This window comes from Myotis davidii, unplaced genomic scaffold, assembly GCF_000327345.1.
Source record: "Myotis davidii unplaced genomic scaffold, ASM32734v1 scaffold21, whole genome shotgun sequence".
NCBI classification, from domain to species: Eukaryota; Metazoa; Chordata; class Mammalia; order Chiroptera; family Vespertilionidae; genus Myotis; species Myotis davidii.
Genome location: NW_006292573.1, coordinates 225,921 through 240,709, shown reverse-complemented (window position 1 = coordinate 240,709; position 14,789 = coordinate 225,921). Strand labels below are relative to the sequence as shown.

Here is a 14,789-nt window from a genome sequence, read left to right as displayed (position 1 = left end):
TTTCTTTTCCAATTACAGCCCCCTCCCTTTTATTTAGGATAGATGCAAGGTTCCCTTAGCATTCGCCCCAAGGAGAGGCCCATGCGTAAGGAAGTGGGGCCTCCTGCTAACAGCCAGAGGGAAACTGAAGCCTCTTGCCATCAGCCTTGACTGAGTCAATGAGTCACTCTGGAAGTGGATGCTCTAGTTGCAGTCCTGCCAACATCTTAACAGCAACCTCATAAGAGACCCTGAGCCAGAAATTCCCAGCTATGCTGCTCTGAATTCCTGACCCATAACTATCAGATAATGTTTAAGCCAATAATTTGTTATGCAGCAAATGGTTTTCCTGTCATGATCAGCTGCCTCTTTAATTTCTCTCAGTAGCCAACCTAAATCCTCCAGTTCCTAACCTCATTCCCTGATACACAACAAAACACATCTTTTTGTATGTGACGAGAGAGGCATGTTCACAATCACTGTCAACATAAAAATTTGGACATAGTATTTTGGTCCTTTTCTTTTTTCCTTTGCTCTCATTGGTAGAGGTTAAGTCTTTAAAATTCAGTTGATGTTATTTCCTGCCTAGATAGGGGCATGTTTCCCTCCCTAAAACTTCCAACTCCAACCTCATCTCTACCTCCTTCTTCCCGCAAAGAGGAGCCTATACTTTGAACCTCCCCCTTCCTCACCTCTTTTTTTGTACCTCTACACTGTATTTTACACTTCTGACCACTTTCGTTTTCTTTTTGCTTGTGACTGCATTCTCTTCTGAATCTCCTCCCATCTTGCTCTGTAAACTAAAGTTGGATGATCTCAACCATCTAATAGGTTGCACCGATAACTGCTTAATACAGGTAGTCTAAAATCACCTCTAGTGCAGACTACTTTCTTGAACTCCAGAATCTATATATTCTGTTCCACTTGACTATCCTACAGGCAATTCACACTTAACTTCAGCATATTCTCCTGAAAATGCTCACCATGGTATTTCTGTTCATGGTACTGAGTGCTCTACTCACTCTACCCTTCAATTCCTAAACCAAACTATCAGTAAAATTCTGTTAGTAGAGCCTTAGTATTTTAGTTTTCAGTATTCTATTCCTCTTTATCCTTATTGCTACTATCTCATCTCCAACAATCTTGCTCTCTTTTCTATACTGCTGCCAGAGTGATTCTTTAGAAATGCAAATCACTTTACTCTCCTTAAAACCCTCATTTCACATGCATATTAAAAGCAACCCACTGAGATCATGCCAAATCCTCCATCCTTTGGCCCTAAATACCATTCAATGCATATCTTTTTCTACTAATTCATCATTCACCACCTTCTTACTCTTTTCTCCCAAACCCACATTCTCACATTTCTCTATCTGCTGTCCCCAAATGTGCTTACTTACATTAGGTTTCCAGGTGTTTGATCAAAATTTTGTGCCTGGAATCCCTACCTATAATGTCTCTAATCCTGTAAGAAATGGATTCTTCTGAGAAGCCTTCTGTGGCAGATACAGAGGTGTACCCCTTAGTTGGAAAAGGTGCTGCCCAGCTGCTCCTTCAGAGTTGGCCTTAGCTGAGTTGCCCTGACTGCAATCACATCCTTCCTGGGCCATCCACATCTGGGGATCAAGGCCAGGCCATTTCTGTCCTATGTGGGACACTCTGATGGGCAATCTCTAGAGCTCTCAGGTTCACTGCACTTTTGGGGGCCTGCACTGTAGTGTGGCTTCGTTTGCCCCACATTGCTTTTCCCTATTCCTTTCACATATTTGGTTCCTTGATAAAGCCCCTTTTCCCCAAACTCCATCCTAGAATGAGCTTCCAGAGAACCCTACCTGTGACACTCTGCCTGATTTACTCAGAGCTGATTACTCTAATTTTTTGCCAGTTAATCTCCCTTTCTTTTTAGTGTACTAGAAATCGAGCGATTATTAAGACATTACTGTCACCTTCAAGGAGAACTTATGTTATTAATTATACCTTACAGCAATTTATAGGTACTAGATTCCCAACTCTAGGTACAAAAGAGGAGGTCAATAAATGCTAAATTCAACTGAAACCTTTTCACCATATGAAATATAACATAGTGAACTGTGATGTTTATCCTTACTAGAATAAGAAAAGTGGAATAAGAGCAAACAAATGAACATAACAAGAGCAAACAAATTTTAATGGACATTGAACATAATACTAGCTATCATTTATTGATATATGCCAGGTAATAAGCGAGATGCTTCTCATATATTATGTTACTGCCTTAACATTTCCTGCAACTTAATATCCTTATTTTGTTAATGAGAAATCTAAGGCTCAGAGAAGTTGGATAACTTGGCTAGTTAGTTAGCTATTAAGTGCTAAGGTGAGTATATGAACCAGATTGGTCTTTTTCTTTTATATAGTTTTACTGACTCCAGACAGTGGAAGAAAGAGGGAGAGAGATAGAAACATCAATGAGAGATAATCAGCGATCCACTGCCTCCTGCACATCCCCTATTGGGGATTGAGCCCACAATCTGGGTATGTGCCCTAACCGGGAAATGAACGGTGACCTCTTGGTTCATAGGTCAACACTCAACCACTGAGCCACACTGGCTGGGCAGATTGGTTTTATTTATAATTCATAGCTAGCTTATGCACTTTTCAGTATACTATGCATGTAAAAAGTTCTGTCAGCTAGTCATAGATCATACTATATTTTGAAATTAACACAATATTACACTTGAAGGTCTCTCATGTCAACTTACCATACAGGCTGTCATTTACTTGTATTACAGGTTAAAGATACTAAAATGAGAACACAGATGTTTCTATCCACTTACATTCTCTAACCATGTTATGTAATAAATATGGTCTCTTTCAGGTGAGACTACCAAACATAATCAAGTCAATAGCTTCTCAAAATTTGGTTCTACTTGATTTTTAAAACAAGAGCTCCCAAAAAACTTTAATTACCTGGATCCCAATAGTCAAGAATTGTTGTTAAAGCACTGCGGAGAAGGTCAGTCCAAGCAGTCTGGCTCTTCTCTGCTCTGGCCATGGGAGAAGATAATATTCCTTTCAGAGCCTGTAGGGAAGCTGCAGCTGTTGAAGATAACTGGCCCCCAGGCAATTTCACAGCAGTTTCTCTCAGTACCCCAACTGTGAGGTATAGTATGGTAGGGAGAATTGAGATGCTTCCTGTAAGATACATTTCAAAAAAAAATACTCTGTATTTCAGTCTATGTATATAGTTCCTAAAAAGAAATCATCAGTGATAAGACAATGTCAAAGAGTTCTTGCTTTTAACATTATTTTTCATAAAGAACTATAACTTTTAAAATAATTTAAATAACCTTTAGATTTTAAAGATTGAATCAGCCCGGCCGGTGTGGCTCAGCGGTTGAGCAGCAACCTATGAACCAGGAGGTCACGGTTCGATACCCAGTCAGGCACATGCCTGGGTTATGGGCTCGATCCCTGGTGTGGGGTGTGCAGGAGGCAGCTGACCAATTATTCTTGCTCATCACTGATGTTTCTCTCCGTCTCCCTCTCCCTTCCTTTCTAAAATCAATAAAAATAAATTAAAAGAAAGACTGGATTCTACAGTAGGTCCTTGGGTTACGTTTCTATGGTGTGACGTAATGCGATTTTCACTGTAAGTCGGAAACCACCTACATAAGCACCTACGTCACTCACATGGGGCACATACACAGCGGTAATGAAGTGAAACAGTAAAAAAAATTTAAAAGAAAGATAACAATTCCTGACCTTTACTTGTGGTAAATAAATAATAAAAAACATAAAGCACATATGTACATACGTTGAAATGATGGAACTTTTTTATATATAAATAAATGGGCGATGGTGATGAAACCATGAAATGATGTACGTCGAGTCCAACGTAACCCGAGGACTGTCTGTATTTTGGTTATAATTGAAAATATTATTTAAATTGTATCACAGTATCTTTTGCAGTCTTATTTTGTTTTACTTGGAAGTTGTCAAATGTCGAATTTATTTTTATTTGCTTTCTATTGTGGTAAAATATACATAATATAAAACTTACCACTTTAATCATTTTAAAGTGTACAATGTGGCAGCATTAAGTATATTCACAATGCTGCAAAACCATTGGCACTGCCCATTTGACTTCATTTTAAACTTTTTTCAAGGAATTTGTAGCAATCCACTCAGCACAGAATATTAAAGTTTTAACGGCTACTAAAGGAGTTAAAAAGTCAATTACGTTAAAAATGAAAGAGACTAAAGCTAAAATGGTCAATTTTCCCAGATGCTACTCAACAAAACTTGTATAGTGTATTTTTACCCCTTGTCCTCTGCTAGTCACTTTTTCTGCCACTCTTGGTGTGGCAGAAAGGAAGTGTGTGAGAACAAGGAATATAGGTTTTAATTCAAACCGAAATTTAAAGTCACTTTAAAAATAAGATAGCACATAAGTTGGTCAAGACACATTTAAGCAGAAATATGCTTACCAACTGAAAAGTATTAAGTGCTGAGTACCTATTATGTGCTAGATTTCCTAGACCTAGAGGATAAAAAAATGTCATTGGAAATAAGACATATGTCCCTCTCTATGTATATATTTATCTTATTTATATATAATAATCAATTACATATAATGCTTCTATGAGACACATAAAAACTATGTATCTACATATAGAACCAACAAACACATATATATGTATATACAGGGAGGCCTCACAGATGAGATAGACCTGGAGTTGAACTTCAAAGGAATGCAAAATTTTAAGTAGAAGAGAAGGGACGGGATCATATAACACCATGGACAATAGCACAGAACAGGGATGAGCATAAAGCCTCCTGGGTTTAAAATTCTCCTAGAAGGAATGGAGAGGAGGCAGTGACTCAGCAGAGCCCTATGGAGAGCCTTAAAATGCTGTACTAAAAGAATGGAGTTGATTCCAAATAGAACTGGATATGATGACAAATTTCTGTCATTACTGAGGTAGGGGAAGTCCATTGGATATTGTATACAAAAAAAAAAAGAAAAAGAAAAAGCCCAAGAGTGAGTAACTGACACTGACAGATTTAAAATACTGTCAACCATAAAGAAACATATCTGCAGTACATGCTATTTACACCCTTTTAGTAAAACAAAATACTAGGATGTAATGTTCATCTTAGAGGATTAATAACATTACCCAAACCTTTAGGTCAGATTTGTTTTAATGAGAAAAGGATTAGCAACTATTATCTCCTTTACTGATTAAAACCATTTCTCTCCTTCCAGGTCCAGTAAAGCAACCACACACCACAGCATACCTTCAGGAGAGCACACTGCGGGAAGTTCAGAGAGGATAACTAACGCCGCTGAAACCAATCTACTTCCATCTTCTGACAGCATCTGTGGCTTTGTAGCTTTTATTCCTGGGCTACCTGTCAATTTAGGATTTAGTTCTGGGAGCTGTCTAACTAGAATGCATACACACAATTCCAGTGTTGCAAAAACCAAAGACTTCCCAGGCACAAGTCCTCCTGTGTCCTTTCCCTCTCCAAATTCTGGCAGGGTTTCCTTTTCAGCAGCCCCATCATCAACTAAAAGAAAGAAAGAATAGGGTTGAATAAACGCTTCTTTTCTTCGTATTTACTTTGCTTCTGGCAGATGGCAATTTAACTCACTGGTGTTGTAGGCAACACATTTAAATGACAAAAGTCTTAGGTATTAAATAAAAGTAGTTGTCTTTATTATGACTTCTTACTGGGACAAATCAAAAGAAATCCTTGGTAATCCTCTCAGCCTTAAAATATTTTCTGGTTGGCCCTGACCAGGTAGCTCAGTTGGTTAGAGCATCGTCCCCAAATGCCAAGGTTGTGGGTTTGATCCCCAATCAGGGTACATAGAGAATCAACCAAAGAATGCACAAATAAGTGGAAGAGCCAATCAATGTTTCTCTCTCCAAAAAAAAAAAAAATTCTCGTTAACATCGTGCTCGTAAGTATGTGAACCCTGCCCTGGCCAGGTAGTTCAGCTGGTTGGGTGTTGTCCCACACACCAAAAGGTGGCAGGTTCGATTCCCAGTCAGGGCGCGTGCGAGAGGTGAGAGAATACGTCCTTGAGTTTTAAATCCACTGCTATGTTGGGTTTTCTGTAATATGTAGTCAAATCTAATATTGAATAATTAACTCACCAATACTGAATTAGACTTGTAAATAAGGCATTTAATCACTTTGCAAAATCTAAGTCATTAAAAAATGTTAGTTGCTCTTTCCATGTACGTTAGTGAACTCTTACAGCTAGTGTAAGTACTCAATCAGAATAAGAGACTTTTTTCGCTTCCAGGGTTTTGTTAAAAATTCTCATTTTCTCAAGGAGCAGTAGTTTAGCTATGGACAACATCCAAGCTAACATGTAAAGGTGAATGGGAGAACTTATAGCCACACCTAGAGATGTTTCCTTTGTGCTACACATAACAGATTATCAGAATGACATAGATACATAAGCAATACTTCAAAAAATAATGATGCTACATGATTAATTTGGCATTGTGGGTTAACATTCACCTTCTGCACTTCGTCTTTTCTCCTTCACATGTTCTTGTGCTGCACATATAATCTGTCTTACCACTTCAAGTGAAGCCAACTGAATGGAAGGTGATTCTCGGGTCAAAATTACTCGATGCAGTACATTCAACAACTCGATACCCAAGGCCTATCATAGGAAAACATTTAGGGGAGATTGCATTGGAAATACTTTCTTAACCCTCCCCCCCCCCAAAAAAAACCAGTGCTAAGTAAATTCTATGACAAAATCCAGAAAAAGAGATTTTAACAAATTGTTCACAAAAGAATAAAGGTGTTAGTGCAATAAAGTTATGTAACACCTGCTCCACTTTAAACCAACTCCAGATTGGTTTTTGTCCGATCTGTGGAAGATGGCACTGTGACAAAAGGTCATTTGCACACAGGTCCTAAAGTGGGAAAACAGAAAGGGAAACTTCCAAAACAAGACGAGAAATTTGGTTAAAAAAACCCACAAGGACTGCCATGTAGAGTTCCAGATTTATATGAAGGTGTATTTTTTTGGTAATAACAGAGAATGGAAAAGTACGACATTAAAAGTGAATAATAAGCACAGAATGTATGTCTCTCTAAAAGATAAAATACACCGCACAAATAATACTTCATTTCCCCCCTTTCTTTTCTAGTAGTTTACTCTAGTGGCTTTCTTTCATCTTTGAAAATAACAGAGTAAACCTATCATTATAATACTTGTTTTAAGATGCAGAATAAATGAGCACAAAAAGTTTAAAATTTATTCAAATACAATCCAAGTCAGGTAGAAACCCGATTAATACCTTAAACTTAAAAAATGATAGTGTCAATAAGGTAAATAATAGTCCGTATATAGAGAGGAAATCATACCATCCATGTTTTGTAACATCCAAGAGACAATGATAAGAATTTTATATACTGGTAATACCGGATGCTGAGGGTGTCTGCCCAATGCAGAGTTGCTCTTGGGAAAGCAGTTAAAGGAAGTGCCATACTTTGTACAGTGATCCTTTTACCATGGTCACAACTGAGTCAGATATTAGCACCTGACTCCACCTATAGGCTACTCAGTAGTCTCTTAAAAAGACCTGGAGGGAGAACTCAGACAACAGGAATACTTTGTAATAGGCTACAGAGGGCCTGTAATGCAGCCAAATGAACCAAGGAGGTTCTCTCTTAAGGAAATGGAATATAAAATACAGATGAATGTGAGGAGCCAGGGTGCATTGAAGCAGAAAAAGGCAAAGAAGAAACACCACCTATAGCTAGTGGCTATTATACTGGACAATGACTATCAGAACTGTCCCATCATCGAAGAAGTTTGACAGAAGAGCTGCTATACAGAGTGGTTAGCTGGTGGCAGCAGAGAGAAGCGCAGTAGAGGCAGAGACAGAAAGCGGCAGTCAGAAGCATGATTGTTCCCAGGTCAGCACAGCTGCTGACAGCATTCCAGTCCTGAGGCCTAGCTGTGCAGCTGTTTAGTTTTCTTTTTACTTCTGTGTTCATTCTGTTTGCTGTAGTACCCGAACATGTTTCTGTTCCTGTTCTTTGATATCTACAGAAGCCTACCAAAAAACAACGAATCACCTGATCACTGCCAATTTTAGATCTGGGCCAAGGAACATCTAGAAGGGCCTGTAACGCATGTAAACAAGCAGTAATGCTTTCCATGGTTGCATCCGAGCGCAAGGAACAAAGAAATTCCACACTGATTCCTGTAAAAAGCAGAAAAAAAGGACAGAGGCTTCTTTGAGAGTCTGAGCTCATGAAGTTAAAAATTCATTTTTCATTTTGGTAAGATGTATAAATAAGCTTAGCAAAAAGGTAATGCAAACAAGCAACAACAAATTGAGGACTCTAAACAATTAAGTGATAAGGCAAGTCTTTTAATAGTTTATTTTCATCTGCATATACACAAAGAATAATCTCATTAGGCTTGTGCACTACTGTGTAGATGTTATAAAATTGCAATAAAAGATGTAAAAATCACAATAAATTGTCCCAGAGAATGTAACATGCAGAGTTTCATAACTTTATTCTGACTAAAATTTGTTGAGTGATTACCAGGTATCAGGCTCTGCACTTTGCACATATATTTTCATTTCATTCTCACAATACCTGAGGAAGTAGGTACTATTATTAGCACTTTTTCTGAGAGAACAAAATGTTTAAGCAATTTAATCTGCACAAGGTCAGTTACAATGGGGTACATAACGAATGTGAACTGAGGCAATTGAACTGCGCAGCTTATACTCATAGTAACTCCGGCCTATCCTTCATTCTATGAAAATCCTTTTTCAAAAAGCTCTCATGTCAAGACAAATGGAAACAAAATTTTAATATACCAATGATATAGGAAATCTGGTCATGTCTGCCTTGAAAGGAATAGAAACTCTATGACCCAAAACGCTTACTTAATTTAATAACCTTTAAAACCCTCACATTAAAAAAAAATCTACACACACACAAACAAAACAAACCCCTCACATTTCATTTAATCAAAAACTTCTTTATAGGTAATGAAAGAAATAGATAAAATATGAAAACCACTGATTCCATTTATTCTAGAAACTCACTGTACCTTCAAAAGATACTTTACTTTAAAAATAAAGTTCCAGAATGTCAAGAGGGGTGGGGAGGGGGGGAAGACATATGCAATACTCTTTGTAACACTTTAAACAATAAAACAAAATTAAAAAAAAAAAGTTCCAGGAAATAAAAACTGAAGTGCTAAACTTCATAAATGTAAAAATCTCATTTATCTTTGACATTAATATCTGTTTGCAATTCTGTACCTTTGAGCATACTTTTCTAATACCGTGCAATTCTTTAGAATACAGGAAGGGGAATGACCCCTCAGTACAGCGGTAGATACCACATGGGTCTTTTAAAAATTCTGTGAAAGAACTAGGCTTCTCTTGCAATTTCTACAATTCAATTTGATCTAAAGTCAGCTTATAATGGAATTCTAGACTTAACAATTAAACCTGCAATTTTATAAAATGTATACAAATTTACTCAGTTATATCAAGACTATAACACCTAATACAGCCAAAAAGAGATGACAGGCAGCAAGGCACAATTCAAGAAAAACTCTGTAGGGTTGGAAGCTTGGAAGCTTTTTTACTGACCTAAAATAAGATGGAATCTATCAGAGTAGACATCCTCAGGGGACTTTGCTATAGCTCCAGATGATGATCCCTGACACATGGAAGTTGGTGTTACAGGCCTGGAGAGATTGGATGCTCCTTCATCTGGGTCAGCAACGACGAAGCCTGTGCTTGTAAGCCATAGTGCTGTAGCATGGAGGATAAGCGCCCACGAATTGTTATAATGCAATTTTGCATTTTCACTAGTCTCTGCTGTATAGAAAGCACCACCTACAAAAAAGAGGAAGCAAACAGTTTCAGGAGGAATAATAAAGCTCTGAAATACTACTTCACACCCATCAGATTGTTAAAAATTAAGTATAACATATAATGGTGGGGAGATATAGTGAAACAGAAACATCCTATGATTCTTTTCATTTTTTTTCATCTATCTGTCCAATTTTTCCAATACCATTTACTGAGTAGACCAAGCATGTCAAACTCAAAGGCTAACACAGGCCAAATAAACAAGATATAGGAACAAGGTTTAAATTTATGTGGGCCGCAAAAAAAATAAAAGCCTCAATTTTCATAGAAACATAGGTTTTGAAAAGTATAGTATAAAAAGAAGAACAAGAGCAATGATAAAATTAATGTTTTCTTCCTGACACTTGGCATCACTTCTCTGCTACTATCTTTCCTACTTCGGGGGAAATCGTGTTCGCTGTGATTACTTTCAAAACTGACTCAAGGTGAACGTCAGTAATTCTGGATCTGACAGGAGACTTATATCCCTTCATAAGTGTAAATAACTGCTCACAGTTATATTGGCTGGGCCACAAAAATATTCGTTGTGGAATGCATGCGGCCCGCAGGCTGAGTTTGACATGCTTGGAGTAGATGGTCTTTACCCCATTGTATGTTCTTGACTTCTTTATCAAATATTCATGACCATATACGCATGTGTTTATTTCTGGGCTCTCTAGTCCAGTGATGGTGAACCTTTTGAGCTCAGCATATCAGCATTTTGAAAAACCCTAACTTAACTCTGGTGCCGTGTCATATATAGAAATTTTTTGATATCTGCAACCATAGTAAAACAAAGACTTACATTTTTGATATCTATTTTATATATTTAAATGCCATTTAACAAAGAAAAATTAACCAAAAAAATGAGTTTGCGTGTCACCTCTGACATGCGTGTCATAGGTCTGCCATCACTGCTCTAGTCTATTCTATTGACATATATGCCTGTTTTTATGCCAGTACCATGCTATTTGATTACTATGGCCTTGTAGTTTAGTTTGATATCAGGTAGTGTGATTAAAAAGAAAGCTGGCATAAAAACAGAAACATGTTGTTGTTGTTTCATGTAACATAAATAGTTATAATCACTTTGGAGACCAATTTGCCAGTATCTTGGAAGTTAAGGTGTACATGCCTCATGACCTAGTCCATCAACTTCAGGATGTCTAACCTGAGGTAACTCTCACATGCTCATTCTATGAATGAAAATTATTCTGGGAAAAATATTTCAGATAAACATTATCTGCTAAGTAAAGGAAAAGTGTTGAGAAGTTATTGTCACTCTAGGAATTATGTAAACATTCTACCCTCTTACCTTCAATAGGAAGTTGGGAGACAAATTCTGAAGGCAGAGTTAGGAGAGCAAAATCCTGAAGCGCAGCAAGCCAGAGCCTACTTAGTGTGCCCAGGTCTGTGTGGACCAAGTCAAGCAGTCCAGGTGATGAGTCTGACCCATTTCTACAACTCTCTTCTGGACAGGAGGTAGTCTTCAGAGGTTGTTTGTTATTTTTATGTCTTTCTACAGCGATTATGTAGACCTGTTAAAAATTAATTTGTGAATAGGAAGATCTTGTGCCTGTTGAAAAGGTGCTATAGTATTTTATCTTGCTGAGGAGGTAGACTTACCATTGAGTATACTGGACCTGAAATGGATTGTAATATCTAAAGTTATACATGTGTAACCATATACTAGTACACAAAAATGGGGTAGAGAGATCCAATGAGAAACGTTAGGGATAAAAATCCGTGGTAAACATGCTGCCACACTGTACTTTCACAATCATGATAGCTGTCACTAAATGATCTCAGCACTCTTTCTTGCTAAGCCTTATTATGGCCTTAAAATCCATCTCAACATAAGATTTCAGGTAGCCATGTCTGAACTGCACGCAGTAGACTGAAAAACAAAGTATTTTCTTTCAAAGTTACCACTAAATCACTACAAAAAGTTTTACATACGTAAACTTAACATGGACTGTTTATAGGACTACTAGAGGCCCGATGCATGAAATTCGTGCAAGAGTAGGCCTTCCTTCTCCCGACTGCCGGCACCAGCTTCCCCCTGGCACCCAGGACCCAGGCTTCCCTCTGGCTCCACCTTCATCTGGGAAAACATCTGATCTAATTAGCATATTACCCTTTTATTATTATAGATAGGATGTTAAAGTATTCAACATAGTACACAAACTGATTGTATTACCTCTTTATTTGCAGATCTAAGATCTAGTAAACTGAAAAAAATGTAAATTTCTGGAAAACTAATCTGGTGGCAAAACTGACTGAACTTATGTGAGGGTATTCATCCAACACAGTGTGAATTCAAACATTTTATTACAGATATATTAATGTGTTTGATTATAGATCCCATATTGCCCCATACTTCCAAAATCTGAATTCCAACTATTATATGGAGCCAAGGATTTCAGATAGCAGATTATGAATCTCCTATGATGCTCAACTACTGAGATACTCCAGCCGGGGAAGAACTACTTTATTTTTAAAAATATATTTTATTGATTTCAGAGAGGAAGGAAGAGGGAGAGAGAGATAGAAACATCAATGATGAGAGAGAATCATCAATCAGCTGCCTCCTGCATGCCCTATACTGGGGATTGAGCCTGCAACCCAAGCATATGCCCTTGACCAGAATCAAACCGGGGACCCTTCAGTTTGTAGGCCGAAGCTCTATCCACTAAGCCAAATCAACTAAGGCCAGAACTACTTCTTAACCAAGATTTATCAACCCTAGCCCTGGCCAGGTCGCTCAGTTGGTTAGAGCATCCTTGTGAAATGCCAAGGTTGCAGGTCTGATTCCTGGTCAGGGCATATACAAGAATTAACCAATGAATTAATAAGTAAGTGGGACAACAAATCGATGTTTCTCTATCTAAAAAACTCTTGGTTTCATTAATTAAAAAAGATTTGTCAAAACTAAATAATGAAAAAAAAAAAGATTATATAATCTTCAGGTTTTAGTTATATTAGCTATACTGGAGTAAACCCTTTCTTTCATATTGATTAATTCTTTCAGTTGTAATGTAAAACTATACACATTCATTAAAATGATATATGAACCCAGACTGGCTAAGTTTAGTAACTGCTAAAGCTGGATGATGGGTATAAGTGGGGTCATTACACTATTATAACCACTTTCATATCCGTTTAAACATTTCCATAGTAAATTAAAAATAATAGAGCTTTCTCCCTGATTAGAAAAGTTAAGCACTGTTTGTATAAGATCTCTTAATCTTAGAAAAGGAAATTACTTATTACTTAATATTCAAAAGTCATCTATAAAACAGCATACAAAATTAAAGTATGTATTATAAGAACATACAGGGAAATCCACATTTCTAGTAGTTCAGATTTCAATAAAAATTAATTTTCATTGGCTATCATAAAGTCTGTCTGGCTCAGGACTGACTGCCCCTGCTAACAGCAGCAGATAACAGATAATGAAGAACACTTTAGAATGCTTGGCCAAAATATCAAATAACATATAATAAACGATATGTTGAAAGCCTTTTGTTAAGTTTAAAAAAGGACTTATTTGTGTTTTAAAAAGTTAATTTCAATTTATGGCCTAAGCTGTTTATTAACAACTTCCAAAATTCCCATTACTAATTAAGAAGTACTAACCTCTGCCCAGGCTTTTAGCACAGCTAAGATCTCCATGGTAGAAGCACTTTCATTATATAAGTGACTTAGAGCTTCTTTCCCAGCCTGTATTTTTGTTAATGATGAAACAAGCAAATGATGAACTCTTCGGAGATCATTAAGGTCACTTACAACTCCACTTGCTATCCAGGCACTGCAAACCTGGTTTTTAAGAAAATAAGAAGTTACAGTTAAAAATTATAAATATGTTCCTCTAAGTTCAATAGACCGCACCCAAATCTTAGGAATCTAGTCAATGAAATCACCTTGCTATTAAGAAACCCAATGAGAAGCTGCTTATAATAATACTCAAAAGCCAGCATTTCAAAAGGAAATGAAGTTTAAGGTTGAAGCAGGGAAACCAGTACTAACCAGTACATGGAATCAAATTCAGAAGGCACCACTTTCATAAATGTTTGGATTAACATTTAAATTAAATCTTCAATCCTGATTATTTTATCTCACTACTTTAAAATTTGAGATTGTGCCTAGCGTGGTTCAGGGGTTGAACATTGACCTATGAACCAGGAGGTCACAGTTCGATTCCTGCTCAGGGCACTTGCCCAGACTGCAGACTCAGTCCCCAGTGAGGGGTTGCAGGAGGCAGCCAGTCAATGATTATTCCTCATCATTGATGTTTCTGTCTGTCTCTCCTTCTCTCTTCCTCTCTGAAATCAATAAAAATATATATTAAAAAAACACACAATGAATTGTGTGGTTACTTAATGTAACTTTCTTAAAAGATAAAGCATCTAACACTAAAACCCCAAAGAAGATTTTGATTCTTTGGGAAATAACATATTCAAAATTTCTTTAAAAATTTAAAATATAAACATAATTAATAATTTTCCAATGCAAAAAGTTTACTCAATTATCAGGAATGTTTATGGTTTTCCAAGGTGCTATGGTATTTATCTTCTAGAGAAAATTTATTTTACCTTTTCCATCTATTTAATCACTTCCTGCCCCATTTCACAAAATTTCAAGTGACTTACAGCAGAAACACATATAATAAAATGATTGAAAAATAATAACTCAGTACAGCCCTGACCTTACTTGGTAGAGTGTCATCTGTGCACCGAAAGGCTGCCAGTTCGATTCTGGTCAGGACACATGCCTGGGTTGTGGGCTCAATCCCCAGTAAGGGCTGTGCAGGAGGCAGCCAATCAAATATTTCTTTTTTTCATGGATGTTTCTCTCTCCCTTCCTCCCTCTCTCAAATCAATTAAAAAAAAACCACACACACAA

At 37.1% G+C, this 14,789-nt stretch overlaps 1 protein-coding gene across 1 annotated transcript in view; it reads right to left on the bottom strand.

Annotated features, from left to right (window-relative positions):
* Positions 1-14,789, bottom strand: part of HEATR5A (HEAT repeat containing 5A) — a 96,637-nt gene that overhangs the window by 6,723 nt on the left and 75,125 nt on the right. Inside the window, exons 26-32 of the mRNA XM_015565486.1 lie at positions 13,524-13,703; positions 11,200-11,422; positions 9,621-9,869; positions 8,077-8,204; positions 6,499-6,646; positions 5,260-5,532; positions 2,929-3,153 (exon numbers count right to left, since the gene is read on the bottom strand). Of these exons, the coding sequence (XP_015420972.1) occupies positions 2,929-3,153; positions 5,260-5,532; positions 6,499-6,646; positions 8,077-8,204; positions 9,621-9,869; positions 11,200-11,422; positions 13,524-13,703 (1,426 nt within the window). The remainder of the gene's footprint in view (positions 1-2,928; positions 3,154-5,259; positions 5,533-6,498; positions 6,647-8,076; positions 8,205-9,620; positions 9,870-11,199; positions 11,423-13,523; positions 13,704-14,789) is intronic.